The 17,898-nt window shown below is 35.0% G+C and overlaps 1 protein-coding gene and 1 long non-coding RNA gene across 2 annotated transcripts; one reads left to right on the forward strand and one right to left on the reverse strand.

Moving 5' to 3' along the window:
- The first annotated feature begins 3,716 nt into the window (after nucleotides 1-3,716).
- LOC126723341 (uncharacterized) lies at nucleotides 3,717-6,578 on the forward strand. Its single transcript, XR_007654236.1, has 2 exons — nucleotides 3,717-4,533; nucleotides 5,841-6,578. It is a non-coding gene; the product is annotated as an uncharacterized LOC126723341 (long non-coding RNA).
- A 907-nt stretch (nucleotides 6,579-7,485) lies between these two features.
- LOC126723340 (uncharacterized) lies at nucleotides 7,486-9,389 on the reverse strand. The gene is made up of 2 exons (XM_050426695.1): nucleotides 8,627-9,389; nucleotides 7,486-8,199 (listed from the first exon to the last, which is right to left on the reverse strand). Exons 1-2 carry the CDS (start codon nucleotides 8,886-8,888, stop codon nucleotides 7,754-7,756), a joined length of 708 nt encoding a protein of 235 aa, XP_050282652.1. The 5' UTR covers nucleotides 8,889-9,389; the 3' UTR covers nucleotides 7,486-7,753.
- Between the last annotated feature and the right edge of the window lie 8,509 nt (nucleotides 9,390-17,898).

Below are 17,898 nucleotides of genomic sequence, written 5' to 3' on the forward strand. Positions count from 1 at the left end.
CCCTTTGAGCCGTTGTTTCCTTTTGTTTCCTTTAGTTAGTCAATTTACTCCATGTGACTTGTGGAAAAAAAAAAAAAAAAAAAAAAAAAAAAAAAAAAAACCCTAAAAACTGGTAAACAGTTTGACCAAATAACTAAATTGACAAACTAACGCTAAAGTGCTCCTATATTACAGAAGGGCTGTCTTTTTCTCTTTTTAACCCTTTTAAACCATAATGAGTAGTATTAATTTCAAAGGGTGATGTTGTAAGAGTCTTAAAATCTAGTCATTCTTAAAAAAAGAGAGGAAAAAGATAGAAGTGTAAGAGCAATTACATCAGTCTATGCAAAATTGTGCAAAATGAAAAAACTAATTGATTTTATACGTTCTAAGCAAAAAAACACCTATATCAATAGGTGTAAAATTGTATAAAATTGTGCATAAATGCACAATTACTATAGTAACCATGCATATATGCATGACTACTGTAGCATATGCATTTAATATTTTATTAATTTCTGATTCGCTCCTTTTTTTTTCTCTCTCTTCTTCATCTGCAAAACTAACCCTCCCTCCCATGTTCTTTCTTCCTCTGATACCACACACTCCCACAGACTCAAAATCAAAAATCAACTACAAAAATAAAAAATCAACCACAAAATCAACAAAAAAAAAAAATCAACCACAAAATCAACAAAAAAAATCAACCAGTGGAACAAAATCGTTGGATCGGTGTTGATGGAGATCGATGATGGGTTGACGGAGATCAGTGTTGATGGAGTGCTTGTAATGGGTTGATGGAGAAGAGGAAAGAAAAAGATTCTCAAAAAATAAATAAAAAAATAAATAAATAAAAGAAGAAGAAGGAGAAGAAAGAGAGGCAGAGATAGAGATAAGAATGGTGTGAAGAAGGGGTTATTCAGAGAAAAAAGAAGGGTTAGGTGGGGTAGGTGGGAGATAATAAAAAAAGTGAGAGAAAATATTATTTTAATAAAAAAGTTTATATAATAGATAAATTGATGTGGGTGTTTTGTAAAAGTGATAGTGTAAAATAGAAAAAATAGATTTTTTGTGTAAAATAGACGGAATTTATTGCACAGACCGATGTAATTGCTCTAAGTCACAATACTTTGATAACAAAGTTTAAATAACACGTTTTTATTGATTTTAATTTAATTTATAACTAAAATTTACTTTCTTATTTACATATAATAGCAAATAATACAATTTATCACCGCTTAAAATTTATTGTCAAACGGTTGTTAATATAGCATTTTTTAAAAAGAATTTGGTCATTTAAATTTGTACGTGTTTATTTGTTCCATATATTTGGACTATTACACAGATTTGGTACGTTGACAGCTGAGTCATGCTTTCTTGGCATGCTGTGGGGGAAAAAAACGATTCAAAGTACAAGAATCTGTGTCTACATAAGTTTATGACTGTCGAAAGGAGAAACCCACAAACCTGTACCGTTACAAAGAGTTTCTTATTCTTTTTTCTTTTATAGGTTTATGTTTCTCATTTTAATTAGCTTCAGTCTCTCACTCTCTCTCTCTTCTAAAATTTTTTGGACTATTCTTATTAATTAATCTTCTAGATTAAGCAATATAAACTTCACTTATCTTTTAATGATGGAAAACTAAAAACTTGCAGAGAAATTGAGAAATATACAAATCTAAATAAGAAAATAGTCACTAGTGAAGTTAAGAAGAATGCAACTGTCGGCAAGATCCTTTTGGTGCAGAAATTGATGGGAAACGACATTGTTAGGAGACCGCAAGAAATTGATAATCAAATCTACATAGCCCAAGAAAATAGATTAATAGATGAAAAAAATTGATAACCAAAATCTACGTAGCCTAAGACAAAATGCACTTATTAAAACGGTGTCGTTTTTGGTAAAATAGAAAACGGTCGGGACGTTTTCTATTTTACTATAAATTCCAAAGAGTGGCATCAATAAACAATTTGATTGCTTCTTTATCTTTTTCGCTCATTGTTGCCATTTGATTTGGCTGCATTTTAATTCAGTTCTCTCTCCCAGCTTTCCTAATTTTTCTTTCTTTCAAAACCCGAAACCTTTTCAGATTTTTCATTTTTTATTGTGCTAATTTCACAGCTTAAACCTTTTTCCCCTTACACCTCAAGCATTTTGTGTATGAAAATGTGTCAATTAAATTATAAGGCCCTAGACTTGTGAAAATACATGTTTAAAGTGAAAACTGAAAATAGTTATTTGAGTTCTCTAACCAAACAGGCCCTTTAATTCCAAGTAAAAAGGAGAAAGAATTTTTTTTTAATCTCTTACCGGATTCAAACAAATAAAATTAATATTTTGCTATTTCTTTTAAAAGAGTTTTATTTTTTTTATTTTTTTTTTTTAAATATACGTATATTTATATTATTACAAAGCTTCTACTGAAGTTCTGCTATTTGTTAAGTTTGAACTTTGAAGCTTGTATGACTTGACATGTGTCAAAAGGGAAAATTTTAGGTACTTTCAAAGTATAAAGAAATTGTACTCTCTCCTCTCACATTCATAGTAGATCTCACCATAAATTTAATGAGTAGACCTCACTATGAATGTAAGAGGAGAAATACCATTCTCTGTACTTCAAGAGTATTTAAGAATTACTCATATCAAAATTTCAAATTATTTGGATAGATGACATCACGCTGTGCATATCAATTTTTTTGTTGACAACATATATGCCATGTGTAAAGAATAAATAACCATGGGGTTATAGCTAGCCTCCACAAATCTCACACAATTCACATTCCCTTTTACATAATGCATGCCTAGAAAGTAAATAACAAATACAGCGCAATTAGTGGTACCGTGGAGCTACACTTTTGAACAACCTAACCATTTTACTGTCGTTTTCCTTCAAAAATAAAAGAAAATGAAAGAAGTGCCTAACAAGTTATTGACTTCTAATAAATAAATTAAAAAAAAAAAAAAGTAAACATTTATAGATTTTTAAATTAAACGAAAAAGAAAAGAAAAGATAGAGAAAAAAATTTAAGTTAGGGTATGTTTCTTGGTATGTTCTGATGCCAATAGAATTATGTGCTATGAGTTAATTTTCCACACTGCTATTGAATTATAACTTATGAGCCATTATTGCAGTTTTCCTCATTCTTTAGGTAGTTGATGACAATGGTACATTATTGTTTCTCTTTATGGCTAGTGACTTCTTGTAAGTTGTGTGATCTTTCAAACCCCGAAAGTAAGAAACATGACAAGGCCATAATTCAATAGTCAAATAGAGCGGCCACAATTCAAATTGGGTGAGAGAGATTTTCTAGCTATACAAGACAAGGCCATATTTTATTTGGGTTAACTTTTGACCATGCACATTCATTTTATAATGCACCCACATGGACATGGGTTGCGTTTCAAACTTCAATCTTATCCTGACATGATGGATCTGATCTGTTGAGCCATCTGTATTATTGGAGTAGCTTGCTGTAAAGTATAAACTTTAGAATTATTAACCCAAGGTTGGCCAAGTTGATTGGGCTCTCGGTCTCAAGGTGTTTGTATTGGGCTTGATTGGGTGTGCTCCCCGGTTCGAATCTTGCTACCTGCATTTTGAAAAGAATTTCCTAGGCTAGTGCTGTACCCCTTCGTGGGCCCACCCGACGCGAACAGTGATTAGTTTTTGGTTGAAAACTTTCAAGATACATTATGAGAAACCAAAAAAAAAAAAAAAAAGTTTAGAATTATTAAATTGGGTGGGTTTGGGTAGACAAATAGGGGTTAGGTTGAATTTGACGCCCCTAGTTAAAAGTGATCAAAGTTTAATACACATTCATTTAAATCAAACCTTAATCCATTTTATTATGTAAATGCCAAACTCCATATGTGACAAACACATCAAAATGTGGGTGGAATGGCCTTTTAATGACGTCCTCCTGTTGGAGTATATAATCATGAAGATATCGACTATAAGGGAGTCTTTTCTGGTGGAGGTGGGGCTGCTTGAAATTCTTGCCTCTTTTGTTGACTCTAATGAAAAGTGAAAACTATATATGTTGGCTTGCAAGTCTTGGAATACCACTAAAAAGAAATCCATGCCGGATGGTTCATGCAATCGAAGGAGGTAAGCTCATCTCATTCCAACCGATTTGTCATTGTTTTCAGATTAATTAGAGAAGCATTTTTGGTCACATCCTATGTTACTAAAATATTTCTTCATCAATTCTACTATTTCTAGAATCTTTTACTATTGCCCACAATGGCAAGGATCTTTTCCATATTCCATATCCGCCTAAAAAAAATTTAGTTTACATCATTAGATGAGAAAACTACCTCTCTGAGCTTTGGAAATTGGTCCTCTTCAGAATTTTGCATCTTTCTTCCTTGCTCCAGAGAGCTCAAAAGGCTAATTACATCACTAATCTTGTTATCCTTGCCATCCTCACTAGTAAGGGCTGTCCAACTGTCCTTAGTATCAGAAATTCTAATTGTCCTATGTTAAGAGAGTGGTGCCAGAGGCAAACGGTGAGAAAACTGTCCCAAGATGGCTCAGGTGCCAGTTATTACAAGTACTTGTTTTTAAACTAGAGGGTCCTGCTTGGCGGATGTTTGTTCTATTTAATTGAATTGTGTTTCTTAGTATAAAATTTGGACCTCCAATCATGAATATTGTTTAAATCTTAACTATTCTGCAAGCTTTCCAACACAATTTGTGCAACGTGATGAGGCTGGCAACAATTATGTGCCTAACCACTGCTTGAAATCTACATCTTTCCATTGATGAGTACAAATAATTATAGGCTTGGTTTTTAGGATCCAAGTGATTGCTACCAACCAATTTTGACCTTCTATATCCAACAAGCAACAATGATACCTATCCTACCATGTGTTGACTGTACTGTTTACTTCATATCAAGTTTGGACCTCCTTGTAGCAATGGAGAGAAAGATGCCCCATAGCTCCAATTATCATATTTTAGATTTGGCTGAAAACATATCACTTGGCAATTTATAAAATTAATTGTGATTACTACAAATCTAGAACTTCGGAAATTTATTGAATGAGGAATTGAAGCAGATTGCTTTTGTGCAATGCAAAATGAAGCAATCTGTTAGATATATTATGGCCCAAGTAACCCACTAATTGTAGGCCCATGTACTTGTAGAATAAATATATTAACCTTAGAACAAAATTCATGTACAGTATCTTAAATACTGTTCCTTAGATTTCTCTCTTAAGATTCTGCCCAAGTAGCTGCTTAACTTAAAAAATACACTTCCATTTATGAGAAAAAAACCACATGACATAATCTTAAAAGAAGAACCTAAGGAACAATACTTAAGTACTATATCTAAGTCTTGCTCTTAACCTTAAGTTTGTCTATGACTAGGCTAGAATTAGTCATATATTTTTTAGTATATAATCCCTACATTGGGTTTAATTTATTGTAACACAAGTGCTTAATATAATATATAACCATTAAACCGTACCACGTAAACTTTTATGTATGCTCTCTCTTTCATGTTTCCATTCATCATTCAATTATCACACACAATCATACAACAACTTTCACAATATCAAACAAGTTTAGATCTTATAATGGTGGTTTAAAAAGTCTCACGTAAACACATCTATATATCTGTTGTTGGAGTCTTAACTGGTGTCAAAAAGGTTTTTTTTTTTTTTTTCTAAGACTAAGTTTCATAATGGGTGTTTAAAAAGTAATAGAATTTGTGAGTGAGTTAAGCCAGGAATTTATGTCGACTATAGCTTCCTAACCTATGTTGTCGAGTAGTACTTGTATAATTTATGATTAAAAAATATATAATTCTTCTTTTTATACTGTGATCCTAATTAATTCTGGCTCATGCCAAAGGCATATATAGGACAAATGGGGATAATCATAGTAGACAACAAACAGCAAGTGCAATCTGATCCTGGAGCCTCCAAGCTCAACCTTCTCTGCTCATGACCATTGGCTGATCACTCTCAATATGGCCCTCGTTTTAGATGAAATCTGGTGCTTGAGGAACCATATCATTGCCAAAAGGCTCAGATTGATATTCCTAAATCAGTCCATTCGGTGCAAGTTAAATTCTTAAGAGTGCTCCAAGCTGCTAGGTGGTAACCTTCCCAATCCCTCTATCCTAAGTGCACCAACTTGGTCCCCTCTAACTTTAGGCTCGGTAAAGATCAATGTTGATGCGGCTTAGTAGTATCTACTATCTAGTACTAACTCAGCTCTTGGGGTCATTGCCAGGAACCACATCGGCCATGTAATCAGAGCTTGGGGAAGATGCCGCCCCTTATGTTCTCCCGTCCAAGCTGAAGTAGCAGCCCTTCAATGGGCAGTTGAGCTGGCAAGTCGTGAGCATTGGCAGCAATTGATTTTTGAAGGAGAAGCTAAGGCTTGTTTTGATGTGTTATCATCATCCACTCCCCTAGATTGGTCTATTAGTACCATTATCAGCAATATTCATTGTCTTTCTGTAGGTTTTACTTCTGTTAAGTTTTGTTAGGTTATGAGACAACGCAATTCTGCAGCTCATGTGGTTGCTAGATTTGCTTTAAATTCTGGCCAGTCCTTTTTTTCAATAATGGTAATCTTCATCGACTTTGTTTGTAAGGTGGATTACCGCCACTTGTTCTTCCTTTCTTGCTTAATGAAATTGCAGATTATTTAATAAAAATAAATAAATAAATAAAAGAAGAAGAAGAAGAAGAAGAAGAAGAAAACAGCAAGTGCAATCAGACTAGTATATGGAAAAAGATAAGATTAGGATCTAACAGAAAATCACCAGGGAATTTCATATCGATGAATAACACTGGCAAGACGGATAGCATATATCATATATGGGAAATCTAAAAAAATAAGCATCACAAAAACAAATATAGTACTCATATAATATTAGGATCTAACAGAAAATCACCAGGGAGTTTCATGTCGATGAATAACATTGGCAAAACGGAGAGCACATATCATATATTGGAAATCTAAAAAAAAAAGCATCACAAAAATCAAATATAGTACTCGTATATGAAAAAAAGGCCAGAGAAACATTTTATGAACCTTGCAAAAAAGCTTTAGGAATGGTTGTTGAACTTAGAGAGGTCAGACTCAAAGCATCGGGAAATTGACCTGGTCACACTAAGAGTAGGATGACCAATATAAAATATAAATTCCAGAATATGACGTTGTCTAAAAGTTTGTTTGTGTTTGGAATATGATTCCTAGGAGAAAGAAAAGAATGGAAAGGAGGGAAAACGGTGGGTTATTTCTTATTTGGAGTTTTGGGCGTGCATTGGACAAGGATAATAAAGAACATCATGCCTGTAATAATGTTTCAATGCCTCTCATGTTAAGGGGATTGAGAAGAAGAAACAAATTATGTCATGACAGTCATAGAATGCTCTTGCTACAGTGAACTAACCACACAAATCATCAGGGGAATTCTCCCCGACCCCATTAATTTATTTTAATTTTAATATAACAACAACACATGGAAACAAGGTTGAACAGAACACAAACCTGTGGCTTGGCTGAAAGAAGCACATCATGATGAATAACATAACATGAAAAGCTATCCATCTAAATTTGTAAGTAAAAAGCTCAACAACATGAACAATTTCACAAAAACTAGCTATAGAGTTATCTACCTCCAATAACTGTGGTTTCCATCAAAATATATGAAACTTTAATTTGTCACATCACACAGTGATACGGACCCTCAAGTGACAAAGTCTTTGTAAATCTCCCTAGAACAAATAGGCAACAAACCTAGCAATAGCTTAGATGTTATTGCAGAAAATCCTGCTTAAAGTCAAACCTTTAACTAGCTCCCACTCTACATAAATTAACAAACACAACATCCATATGAGATGCAATATCATCTTCTCTAAATCACATAACTTTTGAGAAAAAGATACAAATAACCAGGAGCTGAGGCACAATAACTCTAAAACACATTTCAACCCGTGAATGAAACTACTCTCCACGTAAATGATAGCTTGTACTGGGGTGAATGAGTTTGGATACCCTGTGCGTTGAAGAATCTTAATTTCTTGAGAAGCAATGTTATACAAGACCAATGCCTCATTTTTATCAATCATAAGGTACTCTCCATTCACAAGAAATCGTAGTGGCCATCCAATTGGTAATTGGGTATTCACAACAAGTTGTTTGGTCCAAGAATCCCCAATCTCATATTCACGCATCTCCCATATCTCGATGTATTCTGTGATACCATAAACAAGAAAAGCAAGGCAATCATTGAATACGGCAAGAACTTTATTTGGAAGAAACTTATCTGGAAACCTTATTATTTGAAAAACCTCATGGCTCATTTCAAAGGATATAATTATGTGATGATCATAACTCTCCCCGAGTTCGCTGTTGAGAAAACCGATCCAATGAACTCCATCAAAGGATATTTCATGAAAACAAGAATGCACCCTAATTAATGTTTGAATGATGAATAGGGGTGCCAAATATGTGGGTCCAGCAATCAACGGAGTAAACATAAAAAGAGTTGTACCTCTTTTTATATTCGACAATTCTAACCACAAGATTTTTGATCATAACCAAATGCAAAATAGGAAATGATTTTAATGGAACAAGATGGGCAGGACAATCAGGACGTTGGGGATAGGCAACAGTCTTACCTTCTCTAGTCGCCGGATTCCATAAGACAAAACCATACAACCCGCAGTCGCAACCGTTGATGCAAGCGCAAGCAAACATGTTGGTGATTACTTCATGTGTGGTCAAGCCAGCCATGTTCTCCTCACGGAAGTCCACAATGCGTACTCCTCCTTCGGAAACAGAACCATCATCATCATCAGGATAGGATTGCAGGACGTATTTATACCTAAAAGTGAACCTGCTCGACCTCAGGCTCCACCTCCACTTCGACCTCTCCTCCATCTTCGATTCGATTGAGTAGTATTTGAAACACAAAAACCTTTTTAATTACTTCTCTGACTCCTCGGCACACAGACTCTAGAGAAGCAATAAGTCACGTTCTCCTATTTCCAAGTTGAAATAAATAGGAGCCTTCAAATCTTGGGCTTGGACAGCAAGCCCACTAGAGCTTGTCTGGTAAGCTCGACCCACAACACTGAGTTCTGAGTTCATCTGACTCATCACTCAATCTTTTATATACTATTCCTACAAAATTTAATCGAAGCCCATATCTCCAGCCTTCTCTATAACAATCAAACACTTTCACATCCCTCTAAATGCCTTCTTCCCACCACTAGTAGAGCCAGCTGGGTAGATTTCGACACATATATGACAAAGGAAAGGCTTGTAAAATATACTAGTAGTTTAAAATGTTTATGCATGCTACATCAGAGTTGTGACAAAGTTATGGTACAAAATGTTACAAAATGTTATGGTCTTAGATTTTCTCTTCTATAGATATATTATTCAGCTTCTCAAAAAAAAAAAAAAAAAAAAAAAAGATATATTATTCAAGTTTCATAGCAGTCAAATTCCTTTTGAATATCCCTTCAGGTCCAGGTAGTGAGAACGAGCAAAGCCCAACCTCTTTAATGCTTGAGCTACTCTTTTGCGGGTATCCTAGATTCCGCAGTCATCAAAATTTAGAAAAATGCCAAAACAAGATACCCTTACACTTTTATTTTAGCACTGTCTAAACTTTGGACAACAGCCAAATCAATACATTTGTTAATCTACCGTTAAAAACTAGGGTAAATTACACTAATTTATCCTGAGATTTGGGATAATACCAAGCACATCCAAAGGTTTTAAAAAATGACCAATTTCGTCCTTAAACATTAATGCCGTTTGTGCACCGTTTATTAAATCCTTTTATTAACGCTTTGTTTGTTTCAGCATTAACATTTTCTGGAAAATTGCTCATTTTCCAAAGAGCATTTTCTAGAAAACTGTCTCATTTTCCAATGTTTGGTAACAACCTTGAAAATGAGCTTGAGAATGTTTTCTAGTGCTTGGTATGCAATTTTTTTTAAAATATTTCTTTTATAATTTAAAACATGTATATTATGTAAACTAACTAATGTAATCATTATAAATAAAAAACCAATAATGAATTTGGTTTTCATACTAAAATTTTGACAATAGATACAATCAAAATTAATTAGTTGTCAAATTTTCATGATCTCTACCACTCATCTTGCTCATATATATAGACAGTAACGTACGTACACACACACACATATATCAACCATTTGTCTATATATATATATATATATATATTTGACAAGGGAATGCATTATCAATAAGTATAAATAATAATAACTTTTAATTGTCCACTCTTTTTGTTGGTATACTAATTATCTATTATGGTCAACCACAAGTCTCCAATATTATTCTAAATTATGTATTTACATAATGTACTGTATAATAAGTGCAATTCTCCTAAACAATTATCGTTCATTATATAATAATATTATTAGTCCACGGTAAAGATTGTCCCATGTAAAAGCAATTTAGAGCAATATAGGTACTATATTTAAAATTTTCATCTTTTACTTCTTTCTTTCTTTCTTCTTCTTCTTCTTTTTATTTTATTTTTTATTTTTTTGCACTTTATGTATGAAAAAGAAATAACTTTTGCCTGGAATCCATCAAACAGAAAATTTCTTAGAGAAAAAAGAAAATCGAGCTTGAAATTCAAAGCAAAGAATTGGGATTTTGGTAGAGAGCAATGAAATAATTACCACTGCGAATTTGCTCTCCTTTGCAAGTCGGAGCTATTGACCGATTAGTGAATGAAAAAAAAAATCTAATCAGAGAATTGCATTACAGAAGGGAAGAGAAACATGAAGAAAAGAGAGACAGAGAGAGAGATCTATGGGAAGAGGAGAGACCAGAGTTAGTGACAGTGAGACTGTGAGAAGAGAAAAAGCAAAGGGAAGAGAGAAAAAGTGAGAAAACTTACCATGAGAGAGAGAAGGCGCCAAAAAATTATGTTTCCCATAACTATAGAAGAAGACAATATTTATAGGAGATGCAACGTATGAGAGAGAGATTGTTTTCCAAAATTTTTTTTTGGAAAACAACCTATAGAAAATAAGCCTTATTTTTTTGCGTTAGGTTTTAGTTTTCCTTTTCTTTGCTTTTCTCTTCAATCTTCACACCAGAAAATTCCTCTCTTCTCCCAAAAAAAAAAAAATGAAAAAGAAAATTCCTCTCTTCACGCCAAAGCCAGAAAATTTCTCTTCACGCCAGAAAATTTCTCCCTCTCTCAAGCCCAAGCCACAAGGGTTTCATACTCAAGTAAATGACCAACAACTCTGCCACCGGAACTATTTCAGAGCCGATTCACCCACAAAACTCATGCCATATGAGGATGGTGGACATCAATTAGGTCGGGATCTACGAGGATGGTGGCGGTGGTTGCTGGGTTGAGACAAGTGGTGGGCGGCAGTGGCAAGGTCACAATTTGGAGCTTGCCGTCATCGGTATGAGTTTTTATTTTTAAGATTTGATTTGGGTTTGAACGGTAAATCATGTGATGTTGGATGGTTGAAATTGTTTAGGATTGAAGAGGATGGATAGGTAGTGATGGGTGGTGCCGTGGTGGATGGCGATTGTGGGTCTCACGATTCTTGCCATTGTGGGTATGGGTTTTTATTTTGAAATTTTTTTGATTTGGGTCTGTTTGAGGAGTGATGTTGGATGGTTGAATTGATCTATATTTCCTTCTGGGAAAAAAAATAAATAAATAAAGTCAGCAATTTTCGATCTTAGTTCTAGCAAAATAGATACAAAGGGTGCCTTTTGTTTTCAGTTTTTTGGGTCTTTCTGGGGAAAAGAAGTTTGCGGCTTATTGGGATTGAAGGAGCTTCGTTGCGAAAATGATAGAGAGAAAGAGTTAAAGAAATTTATTGGAACAAAATAGTAGATTTTTTGTTATTATTTTTGAATGCTCTGTAAATTTTTTCCCCCCAATTGAGACTAGGTTTGGTTTTGGAAAATGAATACAGATTTGATTTCATTTTTCTGTATGTTTCTTAAATACATGGTCATGTATATCCTTTGATACTGGTTTGAGGAATTTTTTTTCTAAATAACAATAAATATTAAAAATTTTAGATAATTGTTACGTTTCAAAACAATATTGAAAACTAGCATCTCGAGTGTCTAAAACTCGAGTTCTAAGATAAAAATCGAGTTTTTAAGTCTCGATTTGTATGTGGATTAGTTTAAAGTGGAAAAAAATTAAGCTGAAAATCGAGTTTTAAAGAGTTGATTTCCATAAATTGAATAAAAACGCCGCTATAGGTCTATAAAACGTCACTATAGGGCTTAAAAACGCCACTATAGGACTCCATAAATCTGTACTTAAGGAAAAAAAATTTTCAAAAAAAACGCCGCTATAGGGCTTTAAAACGTCACTGAAAGACTTAAAAACGCCACTATAGGTGAAATTTTTTTCGCATGAAACTCGAGTCTTAAAGACTCGAGATCTATGGGACGTTTTTCTAATATGGATCTCGAGTTTCTAAAACTCGAGATGCTACTTTCCTTTATTGTTTCAAACGTTGCCTAACTAACTATATACAATTCTTTTGCATTGCTGTTTTGCACATTACCTCCTGGTTTGAGCTTGAGAGTGAGTGAATGAGGTGTTGTATATGTTCTGGGCAAAGAAGAGAGAAAATGAAGAAATAGAGAACAAGATGAACTAGAAAATTGTTTGGATGAGTCATGAGAGTCAACAAACGGCATTACACGGTGTTAGTGTTTAAGGACCAAATTGGACCAAATTGGTCATTTTATAAAGAGAAGTGATTATGTCTACAACATTTTTACAATAAATCCTAAGGCTCTGCTTGGGAGTTCATAAGAGACTGGAATGGAATGAATTTAAGTAAGAGAAAGGAATGGAATGGAATTAAGTAACCTTGATTGAATGTTTTAAAATAAAGGAATGAAAATGAATGGAATGTAAGTAATCCTGTTTGGGAGTAACATGGAGTGTATGGAATGGAATCATTTTATGACAATATTACTATTAGACCCCTATTTTAAAATAAATAGTTGAATATATAGGGGTATTTTGGGAGTTTTAATAAAAAAATCATTAAATCTAATTTCATTCCCTCTCATTCCTCCCAATTTCGGGGAGAATGAAAATTTGAGGTTTTAAGGGAATTGAGAGGAATAAGTGTTCCCTCCTACCCATTCCATTCCCTCTCACTTAAACTCCCAAATAAGGGGAATGGACTCTCCATTTCCCCCATTAAAACTCCCAAACAAGAGAATGGAAGAATATTATAAAATTATTCTTTTTATTCCTTTCCATTCCCTTCTCCCAAGCAGAGCCTAAATGGCAAGTTCTTATTAGTTGTTATTATTGGGGCAAAAAAGTAATCTTAGCATTAGTTTGAAATTTAAACCAATAATAACTAGCCACCTGTGATTTGTTGTAAAAATGTTGTAGGCGTAGCATCTCTCATAAAATGTTTAGATGTGCTTGATATTACCTCAAACCTCAGGTAGGTTAGTGTAATTTACCCTAAAAACTAACAAGAAACTCATGTGAGAGGCATGTGGGAATAAATAATAAATTGATAGAGATGGCATTTAAAAAAAATAAATAATAAAAATAAATGTTGATATTAGACTATTAGTAATTGTATATGTGTACTATGTGTCTATGTTTTTTTTTTTTTTTTTTTTTTTTTTAATTAACATTGATATGAAAAATTAGTATGAAATTACAATTCTAATCCCCTAGAAGGCTAGAACTCATAACTCATAAATGAAGTAGATTTATGGTTGCTTTTTTTTTTTTTTTTTTTTTTTTTAGAACACTAAGTATTTTTAACGCATATGGAGAGAGGGTAGAATGTCTTAAAGTCCAGTTGCTAATTAAATAAATCAAAAGTGAGAGAATTACACAATAACAATCCCACGTTATTTAATTTTTATGTAAAAAAATAAAATACTAATTGTAACAGTCAGATTAACACAAAAAGGACCCATGATATTATACGTGATATTTTAGGGACTAAAAATTAAAAAATCATATATTTTAGGGACTAATTGTAACTATTCCGATAACCATATAGTATGATTTAATTTATGAGTGATATTGTTTACGTATAGTATGATTTAATTTATGAGTGATATTGTTTAGTTTCATAATGGGATAATTATTGGGTACTCCTGAAGTACTATAAATGCGTACTCTTCCCTCTCACATAACTGTGTGTCTCACTAATTAAATTTATGGTAGGACCCATAATTCATGTGAGAGGGGGAGTATACATTTATAGTACTTTCGGAATATTCAATAATTTTCCTTCATAATGTTATTACTTTATCACGTATATTTTTCAAAATACTTTTCTATAATAGTTTAGCATTTTAATAATAAAAAATAGTAAAAAATAAATTAATAATAAAAGGTGTGGGGAGTGGAAGAGTTTTCACCTAGACCTAAAGCCCAAATACCTACCAAACCTCGTGGAGTGGAATGGACTAGACTCATCCGATTAAGGTAAGGCCCAATAGCTTAGAAGACCCTATGAAGTGGAATTGGAATAAGATCGGCCCGAACATCTAGGAGGTGAAGGGAATCCTTGCGAATCGTTCCCCACGAAGTTGACAATAAACTACATTGAGCAAAGTCTTATCCGAAGAAATGAACATAGATAATCCACAGTGTGCCCACAATGGGCATATGTAACCCTGGGAAACCCTCTAAACATATAAGAATAGTAGAGATCTAAAGCCCAAATACCTACCAAACCTCGTGGAGTGGAATGGACTAGACTCATCCGATTAAGGTAAGGCCCAATAGCTTAGAAGACCCTATGAAGTGGAATTGGAATAAGATCGGCCCGAACATCTAGGAGGTGAAGGGAATCCTTGCGAATCGTTCCCCACGAAGTTGACAATAAACTACATTGAGCAAAGTCTTATCCGAAGAAATGAACATAGATAATCCACAGTGTGCCCACAATGGGCATATGTAACCCTGGGAAACCCTCTAAACATATAAGAATAGTAGAGATCTTTACCTCTGCATTAATGAGGGGTCATCCACATAACCTCTGCCGCATTGAATGTATATAAGACAACTTGAACAGTAGAAATACCCACAAAAGTCATATTCTAAGATAAGGAAGGGGGGAACCTAATAAAGAAGATGAAAAATATCCCTGAGAATTCAGCTGGAGACAAGATAGCTAGGAGGATAAGGGAAAAAAATGTGCCTATATAAGGAAAGGAACTGACAAATAGAAGAGGGATGATCAGAGAAAAGGAGAATAGACAGAAATAGAGAAATCGAAAGAAACTCCAATCTGTAATAGTGGAATACCATGGGAAAGACAATTTTCTCAATTGTATTATGCAAGTTTCAATTGGAACACAAGTTATGTTAGTAAAAAATCAATTTTTTGAGTTTCCCACTGTGGAGTTTTTTCCCTTACATGTTTTAGATAAATAAATTGTGATTGGCATTCCAACACCATCCCTTAGATAGTTTGCGTATACGTATCTAGGGTGGCTTTTGACCCCTATAATTGGTGCCGTCTGTGGGAATCTCCACAAAGCAGTAGGCTCAAGAGTTGGTTTTTGAGAGAGGCATGGCGAATCGATCCTGAAGTGGACCTACCTAGCTTTCTTGTTCGAATATTTCCGAAGAGTCTGTTCATGAAGATAGGCACTTACGATTTGAAGTTCATAAAGAGACTCAAGGACAACCTTCACAGATTAACAACTGGAAACTTGCCCCCCACCTGTAGGAAGAAAGGTCGACTACCAATATTGCAGGTCCATCTCACTCTAGCCGAGATAGGGAGATAGATAGGCTAAGGGAGCAAGTGCTGGTATTGTAGCAGCAAGCTGTGAAAAACGAGGAGCACCTTCGAAGGAATGATGAAGAGCTTCTTCATCAAAGGGGTCTGAGTCTTGTGCAAAGTCATTCCCTAGGGGATGAACACAGTGTAAAAGAGCGGCTCAAGAAATGAGATAAAAGGCAATCCCTTCCTCATAGGAATAGGGGGCCATCTCTGCATCACGAGGATAGAAGGCAATCCCCTCCTTACAGGGATAGGAGACAATCTCCTCCCCATAGGGAGAGGACAGTTACCTCCCCCCCCCCCCCTTACAGAAGGAATATTAAAAGGGAATAACAAATAGGGAGAAGTCTAAGGGGCAAATCCCTCAACGTTTAACGTTTCACAATCTCAGAGACCTTGTTACACCTCGAGCCTCTGGTACTGATGCCATGAGTAAAGCCTTGCAACATATATCTCAATCCCCATTTTCAGAAGAAATTGAAAAGACAGATTTGCTGCACAGATTCACTAGGTTGACCTTCACGATATATAATAGTAAGACAGACCCTATGTAACACGTCAACCATTACAATCAAAGCATGGCAATCTACTCTAAAAATGAAGCTATGATGTGTAGTAAGACAGGCCCTATGTAACACGTCAACCATTACAATCAAAGCATGGCAATCTACTCTAAAAATGAAGCTTTGATGTGTAAGATATTCCCTTTTAGCTTAGGTCCCATTGCAATGAGATGATATGAATGGTTGGAAAAAGGATCCATTAGGTTGACCTTCACGATATATAATAGTAAGACAAGCCCTATGTAACACGTCAACCATTACAATCAAAGCATGGCAATCTACTCTAAAAATGAAGCTCTGATGTGTAAGATATTCCCCTCTAGCTTAGGTCCCATTGCAATGAGATGATATGAATGGTTGGAAAAAGGATCCATTAGAAGGTATGATGAATTAATCAAAGTGTTTAAGGCACGATTTGTAACATGTAGTAGAACCCCGAAGTCGTTTGATTCTCTCCTCACTATGCCTATGAAGGAGGGAGAAACTCTCAAGGCCTACTCTAATCGTTACCGGGAGTTACATAATGAGATTGGAGGAGCTAATGGGGGGATTGCAACCAGTGCATTCAAAGTGGGGTTTCCCATCGATTCCGATCTAAGGGCTTCGTTAGCTTTGAAACCGGTCACGGATATGAATAAATTAATGGAGTGGGTAGAAGAGTATAAAAAGTTAGAAGACAATCAGTTGTATGACAAGGCTAAAGCCAAGGTACATGCTAGGGAGAAGAAAGAGGTTAAAGTAGATCATGCTCCCTAACCAAGAAGAGACTTTTTCCCCCAAGTTCATAAACCAAGATCCGAGATAGTGGGTTCATTTTACAAGGAGCCAGTCTATCATATTGTAGAGAAGATAAAAAAAATGAGCCTTACTTTCGTTGGCCGAATAAGATGAGTGGAGATGTATCAAGAAGGAACCAAAGTCTTTTCTATTTATATCATCGAGACAGAGGGCACAAGATCGAAGATTGCTGGACTCTGAAAGATCATATGAGCCACCTAGAGAGCCAAGGTATTTAAAGGAGTTTATAGTATGGGAAGATCCTCGGCCTCAAGACATTAAGGGGCAAGCACTTCACGGACCTCAACTCCTTCTCAGGTGCTCATAGGGGTGACACATGCGGTCAAGCAATCAGTTAAAATAGGACAAGCTACATTCCGGGTCATGGTTGTGGCCCTAATTTCAGATTCGGAAACGGATTCACCCTCCCCTACAAGGAAGGTACTATTCAATCCTATGATGATGCGCTAATGGTGACACTGCGAATTTGGGGCTTTGATGTGAGGAAAGTTATGATAGATCAAGGAAATGGGGTTGAAGTAATGTACCCCAATTTGTATGAGGGTTTAGGCCTCACCCCTGGTTACTTAACCCAGTATGATACTCCTTTGGTAGCCTTTGATGGAACTATAGTCACGCCAGCTAGTCAAGTGAGACTACTGTAGAGGTTGGAGGAAGGAAAAAGCTAGTAGATTTTATAGTAGTTCATTCTTATTCCCTTTACACAGCTATCCTTGGACGCCCATGGATTCATTCCATGGGTGTAGTGCCCTCTTCCTTACACTAGAA

Source organism: Quercus robur, chromosome 4, assembly GCF_932294415.1.
Source record: "Quercus robur chromosome 4, dhQueRobu3.1, whole genome shotgun sequence".
Classification (NCBI taxonomy): domain Eukaryota; kingdom Viridiplantae; phylum Streptophyta; class Magnoliopsida; order Fagales; family Fagaceae; genus Quercus; species Quercus robur.